Genomic DNA, 13,203 nt, shown 5'->3' with positions numbered 1-13,203 from the left:
GGCAATATTACCCAAATGTGAAGGTGGCTAAATCCGATCTTCTAGTGTATGTGAACTTGGTTTGGCTGCTTAAGCAGAGAAAAGCATCCTGTAAGGTGGCCCAGAAAAAGCACCTGAAGAGGGGGGTGCCCATCAAATCCACGGTGGTTCCAAAGTAGCATTCCGGTGTGCTCGGTGAGAGGGTGAGCTACCTACAGTCCTGACTGGGGACCAGATTTAGAACCTCAGTGCTGCTTATCCAACTGATAAGCAGAGACAGCCTGAAGACACAAAGGGAAGATAAGCTGATGTGATCTGTGGCTGGTTTTGCTTTCGATCTGCCAAAGGAGGCATAGCTTGGCTGCCAGGCATGATGGGAAAGACCGGGAAACTCTGCATTCCCCGGGACCCGTGGTTTCCCGGGATTCCTGGCCTGCTCCATCTCCCCTCCCCACTCACCCAGCATGTTCACAGCCTGACATTTTATTCCTTATATAGTTTATGAAGGCTAGATTAAAAACGAAGCCAAGCAGGGTCCTGGGACACACAGTTTCTTGCTTTTCCTAGAGCTAGAAGTGCGGTGTGTGCCCTGGCCCCCATGGCTAGGTCTTCCTCTACCCCAGCAAGCCTCTCCGGTCCCGGGCTGGTTCTGCCTGGCCTCCCCGACCCACTTCTGCTCCCGGAGCCCAGCTTCTCCAGCGGTGCTGCGCAGCCGTCGTCCTGAAGCACATGTGTTCAAGCCCCCCTTTCCTGGGTTCCACATCTGGATCCTGCAGCTGATGCAGAACATTCTCTGCTGGTTCCTTGTTAAAGGGTTGTTATCAGTCAAGGTTTTCAACATGGTGGCCTGTTGGAAAATGCCTTTATTCTACCCTCACCTTGGCTGACGGACTGTGCAGCCAGATCACGGGTTCTGGTTTTGGTCTTTTCACTCCCCCTGTTGGGAACACCATCCCATCGTCCAGCCCCACCCCCCACCCCAGCACAGCCGCTGAAAGGGTCTGTGCCCCCTTCTTCCCACGTTTGCTGTCATGCGTCTGTGCCTGTGTTTTCAACCACAGGAAGCCTTTTTGTCCTCTTGCTATCAGATCCTCAGATGCCCCCGTGGTTGGACTGGTGCGCATGTACCCTTCCTGTCCCAGACACATGTTTTTCAGTCCCGGCAGGTGTGCTGTCTCACATCTTCAGGAACTCCATCCTCTCCATTTTCTTGTTTTTCTAACTCTTACAAATTGAATGTTGCACAGCCTAGACGGGTCCTCTGATTTTCTCAACTGTCGATGCTTTGTTTTCTGAAAATAGTCTTAATTTTGTCTTCTAGCTGAGTATTTGATTTAGGCTATGATAGTTTTAATTTCTAAGGGCCCTTTATTAGTTCCTTTGTCCTTATTTTCTATCTTAAAACACACACACACAGCTTTTTAAAGAAAAGTGGTTCTAGGTTCTCAGCAAAACTGAGGGGACGGTTCAGGGGGTTCCCATATGCCCTCTTTCCCTACTGTCACCACCCCCCACCAGAGGGTACCTCTGTCACAGGTGATGAGCCCACACTGACACATCATCACCCAAAGCCCATAGTTTACATTAGGGTTTGCTCTTACTGTTAATTCAGTGGGTTTGGAACAATGTACAGTGACAGGCATCCATACACAGAGTAGCTTCACTGCCCTAAAAAAGCCTCAGCTCCATTTAGTCCTTCCTTCCCCTCCACCCTGCCAGGCAGCCGCTGATCTTTTCACTGTCTTCATAGTTTTGTCTCTCAGAAAGAAGGTCATCTAGTTGGAATCTTTCTGTACGTGGACTTTCAGATGGGCTTCTGTCACTCAGTGACAAGCATGTAAGTTTCCTCCATGTCTTCATGGCCTGATAGCTCATTTCTTTTTAGCGCTAATATTTGATTATTGTTGTGTGCCACAGTTTATTTATCCACCTCTTCAAGAGCATCTTGCTTGCCCCCAGCACTGGCAGTTATGAACAGAGCTGTTAGAAACAGCTACATGCAGGTATGGACCTAAGTTTTCAACCCCTGTGTGTTCTGCCAGGAGTTGTGGTTTCCGGGTCTTCTGTTTGAGTTGATGTTTCCATTTTCATTCCATTTGCATTCCCCTGCATGTAGATAACCAATTTTCTCAACTCCACCATTTGTTGAAGAGACTGTCCTCTCCCCATCATGTGTTTTTGGCACCCTCTGTCACAGATCAGTTGACCATATATGCCTGGGTTTATTTCCGGGCCCTCCATTCTGTTCCTTTGGTCTGTATATCTGTCTCTACGCTGGTAACCATACTGTGTTGATTCCTGTGGCTTCAGAATGTATTTTGAAATCAGGAAGTGTGATCATCAGCTTTATTCTTTGCTCTCATGATTGATTGGCCATTTTTAGTCTTCTTTGGTTCTGTATGAATTTTAGAATTGTTTTTTCTAGTTCTGTAAAACATGCCATTGGGACTTTGATGGGGATCACATTGAATCTCTAGATCAGTTTGGGTAGTGTGGACATTTTAGTAATACTTCTTCCATTCCATGAACATGGGATGTCTTTCCATTTGTGTCTTTCATTTCTTTCATCAATGTTTTTGGAGTTTATACAAGTTTTTCACTTCTTAGTTTATTCCTAAGTATTTTATTCTTTTTTATGTAACTGGGATTGTTTTCTTAATTTCAGGTAGTTTGTTGTTTGTGTATAGACACGTCACTTTTTGTATATTGATTTTGTATCTTGCAACTTTTATTAAATTTATTAGCTTTAACAGTTTTTTATTTTTTATTTTTGGGTTTTTTTTTTTTTTGCTTTGTTTTGGGGGGAATCTTTACATCTAAAGAGTTTTCGATATATACGATCATGTTATCCACAGACAGGGATGGTTTTATTTCTTCCTTTCCAATTTGGATGCATTTTATTTTTTTGTGGTCAAGTGCTCTGGTTAGGACTTCCAGTACTATTGAATAAAAGTACTTTTATTCGTACTTCCAGTACTGTCGAATAAAAGTAGTGAAAGTAAAAGGCATCCTTGGCTTGTGGCAGATTTTTACTGCTGAGTATGTTAACTGTTGGCTTTTCATACATGGTCTTTATTATGTTGAGGTACTTTCTATTTACAGTTGAGAGCTTGGTCTATTGTTTTTTAGCATGAAAGGGTGCCGAATTTTGCCAGATACCTTTTCTTGATCTGTTGAGATGATCGTGTGATTTTTATGCTTTATTCTGTTAATGTAGGTGAATCGCATGAATTGATTTTTGTTTGTTGAACCATCCTTGTATTCAGGGGAAAATACCACTTGGTCATGGTGTATGTTTCTTTTAATGTGCTGTTGGATTTGGTTTGCTATTGTTTTGTTGAGGATTTTTACATCCGTTTTCATAAGGGACATTGTTCTGTAGTTTTCTTGTAGTATCTGTGTCTGGCTTTGGTGTCAGGATAATGCTGACCTCATTGAATGAGTTTAGAAGTGTTTCCTCCTCTTAAATTTTTTGGGAAGAGTTTGAGAAGGACTGGCCTGAATTCTTCCTTCATTGTTTGGTAGAGTTTACTAGTGAAGCCATCTGATCCTGGACTTCTATTTGTTGGGGGGTTTTTGATTACTGATTCAACTTCAGTATTATAGGTCTGTGAAGACTTAATAAAATCAGAAATGAAGGAGGAGACATTACAACCAATGCCACAGAAATAAAAATGACTATAGGAGACTATAAACAAGCATACACCAACAAACTGGACAGCCTAGAGAGGATGCACTCCTGGAAACATATAACGCACCAACTGGACAACCTAGAGAGGATGCACTCCTGGAAACATACAACCTACCAAGACTGAATCACAAAGAAACAGCACGCCACTTACAAAGCCAGACTCAATCTGCAGGAATGCTCCGGGGGGGCAGGTGTGTTAGTGGCACATCTTTATCTTGAGGAAGGATTTTGTTGGGAGGAGGGACTTGAGACCTCAAACTGATAAAGAAGCAAAATTCAAACTAAATGAAATGTTTGGATTTCATTATGCTTCCTTTTACTGCATCCCCTCGTTTTGATTGTCATCCTTGAGAATGTCATGCGGAATGAACTAGGAAGGAGGAAACATAGGCACGTTCATAGGCACAAGCCTGCTGCAAGACGCATGAACCTCCAAGAGCTTTAAAAGAAAGGGGCCACAGGAACGTTGGCAAGGTTGCAGGTCTGACGTGAACGTGGTCACTGCTTTTCCAAGTAACAAACAACAGCAACCAGGTAAGGCCAGACAATTGCAGAGATCCGCAAGGACCTCACTTCATCCAACTAAGGAGACTTGGGACCTCCATTCTCACCCCACCTCCCTTCTCGTGTCCATCAACCCGGATCCTAAAAATACTTGGCCCACTGTGCAGCCCCCTCTCTCTGGACCAAGTTGGGTGGCAGAGCTTTGCCGTGTGGATGTGATTTTTTTCAGTTCTGGGACATCCCAAAAAGATGTGACTTTGCAGGCTGATCAGATGGGAGCAAGCATGTACACTTACTGGGGGCCCCAACACCCCTTGGGTTCTTCTTAATAGTAGGCCCACACACGAAAACCTGCAAAACGGCCTGCCTTGCAAGGGCCAAGGGCTTATTCTTGTAAGACTATTGCCAGGTTGTGCAAAGGCATTCTATTCAAGTTACTCCAACATTTTATAAGTTCTCAACGAGAGCTGCTCACACTGTAATGTACATACACGTTCCCTGGCATCTTGGTAAAGGTTAGATTCTGATTCAGCGGGTCTAGGGTGCAGGCTGAGATTCTGCATTTCTAACCGACTCCTGGTGATGCTAATGCTGCTGGTCCACAGACCCACACTTTGAGTAAAAGCTAAATATCAGCCAACATGGGAAGAGTTCATTTGCCCTTGGTAGCTACTCAATGAAAGTATTAACCATTTGACAAACACTGAAATATACTTGCATAAATGAAGAAGACTGTTTTCTGCTCTCGTGTCAAGATCATATACCCGTACACACACACACCTTTGGAAAGTCGGAACAGGAAGGACAAATAGAAAAGTGAAAGCAATTGGACTTGTTGAGGTGACAAGCCTTTTGGAGAATTTCAGTTTCAAAGTGGCTATATGTTTGTGGAATCAGCAATTAAAAGAAAAAAAGTATTCAATCCAGAAAGTAAACCACTGCTTTGAGCTGTTTATCATCTACTCTAAAAATTAGAACTTAATCATTTTGGGAAGAATTTATGGCTTACTGAGAAAAGCCTGGAGGTTGATACAGTTGTAGGAAGTTGGCTGAGGGACAAAGCAGCTCTTACAATTATTTAAGCAGGTAACGATTCAGTCAGTGGAGAATGGCACCTTCCATGGTGTCATATGGGAAGTGAGAACCGTTTGTCCTGCAGAGCCACCAAGCCGGCTGCTCTTGGAGTTGGGTGGTGTCACTGTGGCACGGCAGGGTGCATTCTCTCTCGGCATGACTTTGACCACTGGCCCCAGCCCAGCCATCCTAAAGAGGGAAGTCATCCAGCTGGGAAGGCACCTTCCTCATCTGAAGGACTGTTTTAGGCCCCAGAGGCATCATCGAATCAGCAGGGAGGTTCCCAGGGGACCACTTGAAAGGAAATGGTCCTCTGGGTGCAGAAGCTCTTCATAAAGACGGCATTTTTTTTGACTTTGTAGTCAGGCTTTGCTGTGTCCCAGGCATGACCTGCAAGATGGCCTAGCAGCTCTGAAATCCCCTCCTCTGACAAGCGCCGGGCTCAACATGCCATTTGTCCGCAGGTAAGCATGCCTGTGTGGATGGACGGGCACACTGTCCACCTACAGACTGACCCTCTGACAAACCAGCTCATTTTCACCTGGCCAGTAGAACTGGCTTGGGTTTCAAGAAAAGCTCCCAGAGCAAGGTGTAATAATGACAGTGACCACCAGGACACCATTTCGACCCTTCCGGTTTCCAAAATGCCCTCCTGTCCATGGTCTGATCGCATCTCACTATAGCCTTGAGGCAGATAACAAAATGCCCATTTCATAGACCAAAAGACAGGCTCCCTGAGGTTACTGAAGTGTCCCAGTCCTCACAGGAGGGAAAGAGGAGGATCCCATATGGGCATTCCGGCTAGAATAAAACACTTTTTCTAATTTAGCTCCTCCTCTGTTTTTATTTTTCTATTTATTGAGTTTAAAAAGTAATTAAAAAAAAAAACCTTTTTGAGTAAATAAGTCAAAAACAGTAACATAAATTGCAACCTTCACTGAGGTTATTTCAATAAAATATTTTGAGTAGCGTTTGAACTGCAAAGTATATCCTGAAAATGTCATTGCTGTTTCCAGGCTGAATGATGTCCTCCTGGGCACTGGAGCAACGCCTCTCCGTGTCCCTAGGACCCCTGCCCTCCAGGGAAGCCTTTGGGCTGCTCTTTATACATTTGCAGGTGCGGGGCCCAACCTGAGATTTCTGGGCTCCGCTCTGACATTCAGACCCCGGTTTTTTCGTGTCTGGGATATGTGTGTCCACAGCTTAACACTCCCTGGCTCAGACTCTAAACCCGCCTGATCTTTTCTCATGAGCTTTAATGCAAATCCTGGAGGGCGGGGGGCGGGGGGCGGGGGGGGGGACGGAGCCGGGTCAGTGGCCAGGACATGCCCACCACGGTGTCTGTCAAAGCCTGGAGGAGCCAGCTGCGGAGGGAGGGAGGGAACTCAGGCCCAGAGGGTCCCAGGCGATGACTGGGAGAGGCTGGTCTGGAGCCCACAGGTGGCACAAAATGACCATTTTTTGTTTAATGTTAACATTGGCAGTTTAATAATAATGTGAGAAGCTGGCCAACCTCCCAACTCACCTGCTCATCCAGAAACAGCTCACAGAACTCCAGGAGGACCAATTTCTGCCATTCACAGGCTCATGAACGTCACCTTGGTGGCCAGGGCCCTGTGCCAGTGGGCGACCCAGGGGTAGGGAAGCTGTAAGAGAAAGCGGTTGGCGTTGGCCCTCAGCCTGGCATCAGCATAACGTCCACCAGAGGGCACCACCAGACAGCAGATGTCCACACGTGGCTCTGGCCACAGACACTCCTCCAGCCAGGGCTCTTCCGGCCAGGTGGTCCACTAATACTTACTGAATGCCTACTGTGCACCCGTGAGGCCTCTGCCCTCAGTAGACACGGATACAAGAAATTAAATGTATAATTATGTCCTGTGATTCGTGCTATAAATGAACAGCAGCAGGGAGAGGGAACACCAGGGTGGACATCATGGAGAATGAGGAATCAGGGAAGGGCCCTCGGGGAGGGAACAGCCTTCGAGGTGGAGGCAGTAGCACACGCAAAGGCCCTGGGGCAGGGAAGGGCTGGCTGGTCGTGAGTTTTGTCCCTTTAATATCAACCTGGAATTGGAGCTGCTTAAAACAAGAGAATGCTCAAGTGGAAGTAGCTGACGGAGCTCATGTGGCCCAGCCTGCTGGGCTCAGAGAAGGTGCCGGGGGTGCTCACACACGCACACACCACTGGTTACCAGCCAGGGGAAGCGGAGGCTCATCTGAAGTAGGTTTCCTAAAGATCAGGCTAGCCCTCTCCCCCAGGGCCCAGGAGCAAAGCAGATGGGCTTCTGAAGATCAGGGACTTCGGACATTTCCCTCCGGGCGGGCGGGGAGAGGTTTGTTAGGGCTCCGCGGGTGGGCAGGGGTGGGAGCAGGGGTGGCATCTGCTGCGGAAAGCACCCTGGAGGTACAGGGGAGGGGGTTCGAGTAGCCAGGAGGCGTGTGTGCATGGCCTTTCTCAGCACTGGGACAATGGTGTACTGGGTGGCCTTGACAGCTGTCTGGCAAGGGACTCTGTTCAACACCCCAGAAAGCTCAGCCATCAGGCGGCCTCCGGGAGGGTTACTCCATGGGCAGGTTTGGCTCCGAGTGCCCATGGGGGTAGGGCTGAAAGAGCCTGCCAGACGCGGCTGCACTTCCCACACCTGCCACCCTCCAGCTGCATGACCTGGGGACGCACCTTCCCCTCTATGCTTCGGTGTCCTCATCTGCAAAGTGATGCTGTCACAGTCCTCCCCCATGCAGCCCGCGGGAGGTGTAGGGCCGTAAGGGCTGGCTGGGATGCCGCGCGCAGGGGTGTCTGTTAGGGGGCGCAGGGCTTCGTGGCCACAGCAAGACCTCACGCCCCGCCCGATGGGCCGCGGGTGGTTGCACTCCTCGTCCATGTCTTTTGCCCTTTCCTTGGTTTTTCTGGACTAACACAGTGTTCTCAGTTAAGATGGTCTTGCAGGCTTTTTTTTTTTTTTTTTTAACACAAAACTTAACCAGCTAAACAGAACCAAGTCCATTTATAACAAAGTCCCAGCAGAGCAAACATTTGCAATCCCGCACAAATTTAAACAGGCTGCAGCTCGTGTCTTTAAAAGCCACCAGCGTCTTCATGTTTGTCTAGGCCTTTGTCTCCGCTGGGAGGTACTTTTCCATCTGCCCTCCTTTCTCCCAGCGGAGCCCGAGGAGGTGGGGGCGGCCGTCCAGGCGCTGGACCAGGGGTGGGCAATCTGCCCCTGGCTACGGGAGAGGCTGCGAGCTGGTGGTGTGACCGGATGTGTCCCCGTGGCATTGGTAAAATACCTTGAGTCAGTCACTCCCATGTACAAATCAGGAGAGTTCACCTGGAAATGCAGATTCATGGGTTCCCTGGGCCCCCATTCCTGCCGGCCACCCTGCCTGTAGCTGGCGGCCACTCCCCTAAATGCACGCGCGCCCAGGACAGCATTTGCATCTTTTTTTTTTTTTTTTAAGTAAGCTCTTTGCCCAACTTGGGGCTTAAACTCACAACCCCGAGATCAAGAGTCCCACGCTCCACCAACTGAGCAGGGCAGGTGCTCCTTGTTTTCCTTTTTAAAATAACCTATTGAAGCGAGATTCACATAACCTAAAATTAACCACTTCAAAGTGAACAGTCGAGTGGCACTTTGCACCCTCAGCGTGTCGGGCACCCCCCCCCTCGAGAAACCCCGTGCCCACAAGCTGTCACTCCCCACTCCTCTGCCCTGGAGCCGTGGGTCTACCTCGCCTCTGCGGAGCTGCCTCTGCCGGGCATTCCTTACAGACGGGATCGCACGAATGTGGCTGCCTTCCCTCACCGAGCCTGTCTCCGAGGTTCATCCAAGTCGTAGCCTGGGTCAGAGCTCCTTCCTTTCCATGGCTGAGCGGTACCCCAGCCCGTGCGTGTGCACATGTTACACGCATCCACTGCAGTATCATACCGCCCCCGTTTGCCCCTCTGGGCCTTGCTCCCACCCCACCGAGACTTGCTGGCTCTCTGCAACCCTGAGGGCCACTCGGATTAGCAGCCAGCATCCTCTCCGGGAGCAGAGTCTCAGACCGGGGTCCACAGAGCCATTTCTTGGCCAGTCCCTGCCCGGGGCATCTCTCACGCCCATGCACGCACGTGTCTGCTGCATCACGGCCGCACAATGCCACTGCGCACTTTGCTGTCCTTCCCATCCGTACAGAGAGCTCCATCTCCTTCCCTGCTGCACACAACGCCATGGCACGGCCCCTCAGCACCGTGACCCTCAGATGTGGGCCAGCCCAGCCAGCACTCCCACACCTGGCCTGGCCAAGCCCCGGGCCCCAGGCAGGCCTGGAAAGGGATGTCCTCTAGTTTCCTGGCCTCCGACCTCCCAGAGCCAACATCTGACAGCGTTGGCCGCCACAGGGCCTCATGGACCTGGGGGAGATGCCTGTTAATCAAATGAATGAAAAAGTGAGTGGCTACTTCTCACTCATTGTTTAAGGCCTAGAGCAGATGTCACCTCCTCCAGGAAGCCTTCCCAGGGTCTCGGCCCTTCCTCTAGGCCCACAGGCCCATATGCACAGCACAGCACATAAGCCCGCTGGTTGTGGCTGACGGGCACTGTGTTGGCAGCGACCACACTCGCCTCCATCCCTCCTGGTACCTCCAGGAGTGGGCAGGACCCCTAGGACACAGAGCGCTGAACGGTTGAGTGCATGAGGCCTGGCACACAGCCGGGGGAGGAGCAGACGGCAAGAGTCATCTCTGCCATCATCACCGCCACATCTAAGCACACCTAACAGTTTCTGTTTCCACCCAGCTCCACAATCACACCCATTTTGCAGATGAGAAACTGAGGCTGAGTCAGCATCTTACCGGAGGCCACACAGTTCGTAAAGTGGGAGCTGGCCGACTCCAGCTCTTCCCCACCCTGACCCCTGCTCCCACCCTCCTGTTGGGGCCCGAGGGGACACACAGGGGCAGAGTGCGCTGGGAAGCCTAGGGGGTGATCTCAGGTTCAGGGGGAAACACGGCCTGTGTCTCAGAGATGCCAGCAGGGAGGGTGAGGACAAGGGGGAGAGGTGACCCTGAGGCAGTGCTCTACCTGCACACACACTGTGTGTCCAACCAAGGCCCTCGGACAATGGGAGGGAAGAAACCCCCACTGGGCCCTCCCCAAAGCAAAGGGCGAGCCCCACAGCCCCCAGTCCCTCCTGAGGCTGGGGCTGCCACGTTGGCCGCAAAAGGCCAGGTTATGATCTGCCCCCTCTCACCTCTCCCTTGGGGAGAGGGAGGGAGACACATGTTCTCTACGGGGAGACTCTGAAGATGTCAAGGGCTTCAGTTAAAAGAGGAGAAAGGAAGCTAAAAGGAGCCAGGGGCTGGTGAGACGGGGTCTCACGTGAAGGGGCCCCCCCACCAATTACAGGATGTGTCTTGTCTTCACCCACTCGTCTTCCTCCTTGCTCTCCAAACAGAATTCTGTTGTTCCCAGGCTGGTGCCAGGTCCTAGGCAGAACTGGGGAGAGATGGAGGGAGCCAGGACCTACAGAGGCAGGAGAACGCAGGTGAGGGCTCTCGCCCTTCTTACGGACAATCTACATCTTAGAGAAAGGGATGAGAAAACAAGCAAAACTGGGGACAGGCAGCTCTCATCTTCATCAGAAAGCAGGGCTGAGGCTGGGAGGGGGCGAGAGGTGGACACGAAAGCTGGATTCGGGGGGTGAGGTCTGGGGTGAGTGAACAAGGGAGGCATCCTGGGGTCGCTGCAGGAGTTGGGAAACAAAGCTGTGGGTGAAGAAGTAGATTCCTTTAATCTTTTAGGGAATTGCAAGTAAAAATCCAAACTCCTTTGTCTCCCCAGTCGGTGGCTAGATCACACTTCTCTCCAACACTCTCTAGACTGCGCTGTCGGGAAACCTGCCTCATAGTAGGGTTACATCCGCAAAGCCCATCTCACCACAAGGAAATAATTTAATCCTCATCACGGCTCAGAGGCCGGGGCTGCCATTATGCCACACCAAAGATGACAGAAGGGAGACACAGAGAGGTCATGTGAGTTGCCCAAGGTCACAGAGCCAGAACGGGGCCATGCCAGGACAAAGCCCGGGTTCTCCTGCTTCCAAATCCTGACCTCTTTTCTCTCCCCAGCTCTGTCCCTGGGGAAGGATCCAATGACACTGAATCGTCTCTTTTTCAGAGTTCAATATTTTGGGCCAAATCTGAGTGAGGTTTGCTGTTTCCTCTGAAAAGTTTGGCCTGACCTCAGGGCACCGCTGCCTGGTCACTGGCAAGGGTCCTCCACGGGCGGGGATGGGCTAGTGGGCAGGCTGCTCTGGACACGATTCAACAGAAACTCAGATAACCCGATAAAAGCTCTTATTTATCTTTGTGGTCAAAACACGCAGGACAGTTTAAAGGTGTCAAGTAGGATAATGCCCACTGCGGGGATGGAAGTGGGCACCGCTAGTCTCTGCCGGTGGAAGGTTAAATCCGTACAACTTTTTGGAGAGCAACTTGACACTATGAATCCAGTGTCTTTAAAAATACAAAGTCTTTGACTCAGCCACTCCACTTCTAGGAACATAGCCCAGGGAAATAATCCTGTACAATGTAATTGTTCTCAATCACACACTGATGGAGTTCAGACCGAGGGTCCTATGTGGTCAATGGAGTTCATGTCTAATTGGTTAACTGGAACATTTGTTCTTCCACGGACATTTTGTTTCCCCTCAAAATGGAAGAGCGCTTGGGCTATTTTTAAAAATAGCACCTAATTATGCATATAAATTTCTATTGATTTCATGGCCTGGCTTCCAATTCCAAAAGCCACAGGATTCTCAGTCTGGAGAGGATCTCACAGGTTTTTGAGTCCAACATTTCCCAAAGGGTATCACATAAGAGGTTAAAGAATGAATGCTTTTGCATTGGAATGCATTCAGGAAAATAGAACATGCTCTTCCCTGCAGGACTTCTCAGGGCCTTTGCTATATGATGGGCATTGCAAGTCTCTGCCACACAGATAGAGGGTGCAGTGTTTCTGTGCCATGTTTGGCCACTGCATTCATTTTCTGGGGCTGCTGTAACAAAGTATCAAGAGCTGGGTGGCATAAAATAAAAGACATTCTTTTCATAGTTCTGGTGGCTAGAGGCCCAAGAGCAAGGTATCAGCAGGGCCAAGCTCTCTCTGACAGCTCCAGGGGAGGATCCTTCCTTGCTCTTCCAGCTCTTGGTAGCCCCGGGCATCCCTTGGCTGTCTTCACGTGCTTATCTGCCCTCCGTATCTGTGTCCAAACTTCCTCTTCTTACGAGGACCCCAGTCATCACGCCCACCCCTCTCTAGTAGGACCTCATCTAAACTTGACATCTGTCAAGACTGTTTCCAAATAAGCTCACATGCACAGGTTCCAGATGGGTGTGAATTGTGGGGGGACACTATTCACCCCAATACAGATGGAAAGCCCTCGGAGGCTTCTAAGCAGGGGAGGCATGGGAGCATTCCTCCACCTGCTGCACTGGGACAGACCATAGAGGTGAGGGCAGGCACAGGGACAGCAGCGAGGAGCTCCCTGCAAGGTCCGGGCGAGAGGACACGTGGCTCAGGCCAGGTGGAGGAGTGCAGGTGGGGGAGGTGCTTGGCCTTGGGCTGCATTTTGAAGGGGGAGTAACATGCGGTGACCCAGCATTTGAATGTGTGACTCAAGGAAATGAGGCATCAGTGTTACCCAACTTTCTGCGACCTGCTGTGTGCCCTGCAGGACACACCAGCCTCCCTGTCACCATGGGAGGCTGTAAATACCAGGACCTTGAGCAAGGCGCTCCTCCTCTCGGGGCCCTGGTGTCCTGATCTGAGATACAGGGCTCCAGGGCTCGAAGGTGGTCATTTGGCAGTTGCCCTCCCAGCCCCCATGGCTCTGCAGAAACAGTGCCCCGCCCACACGCACGATGCCCACGGAGCCTTCCCGGCAGCCGATGTGTGCTTGGCGCATTCGAG

General features: G+C 50.4%; 1 protein-coding gene across 1 annotated transcript in view; it reads right to left on the bottom strand.

Moving 5' to 3' along the window:
* Window positions 1-6,827: 6,827 nt before the first annotated feature.
* Window positions 6,828-13,203, bottom strand: part of CRISPLD2 (cysteine rich secretory protein LCCL domain containing 2) — a 123,714-nt gene continuing 117,338 nt past the window's right edge. Inside the window, exon 15 of the mRNA XM_025860472.2 lies at window positions 6,828-6,894. Within this exon, the coding sequence (XP_025716257.1) occupies window positions 6,843-6,894 (52 nt within the window). The 3' untranslated portion in view covers window positions 6,828-6,842. The remainder of the gene's footprint in view (window positions 6,895-13,203) is intronic.

The sequence above is a fragment of the Callorhinus ursinus genome, unplaced genomic scaffold, assembly GCF_003265705.2.
Source record: "Callorhinus ursinus isolate GAN/ISIS: 27379988/994484 unplaced genomic scaffold, GSC_fseal_2.0 scaffold46, whole genome shotgun sequence".
Taxonomy (NCBI): Eukaryota; Metazoa; Chordata; class Mammalia; order Carnivora; family Otariidae; genus Callorhinus; species Callorhinus ursinus.
This window is presented reverse-complemented; position numbering and strand designations above follow the sequence as displayed.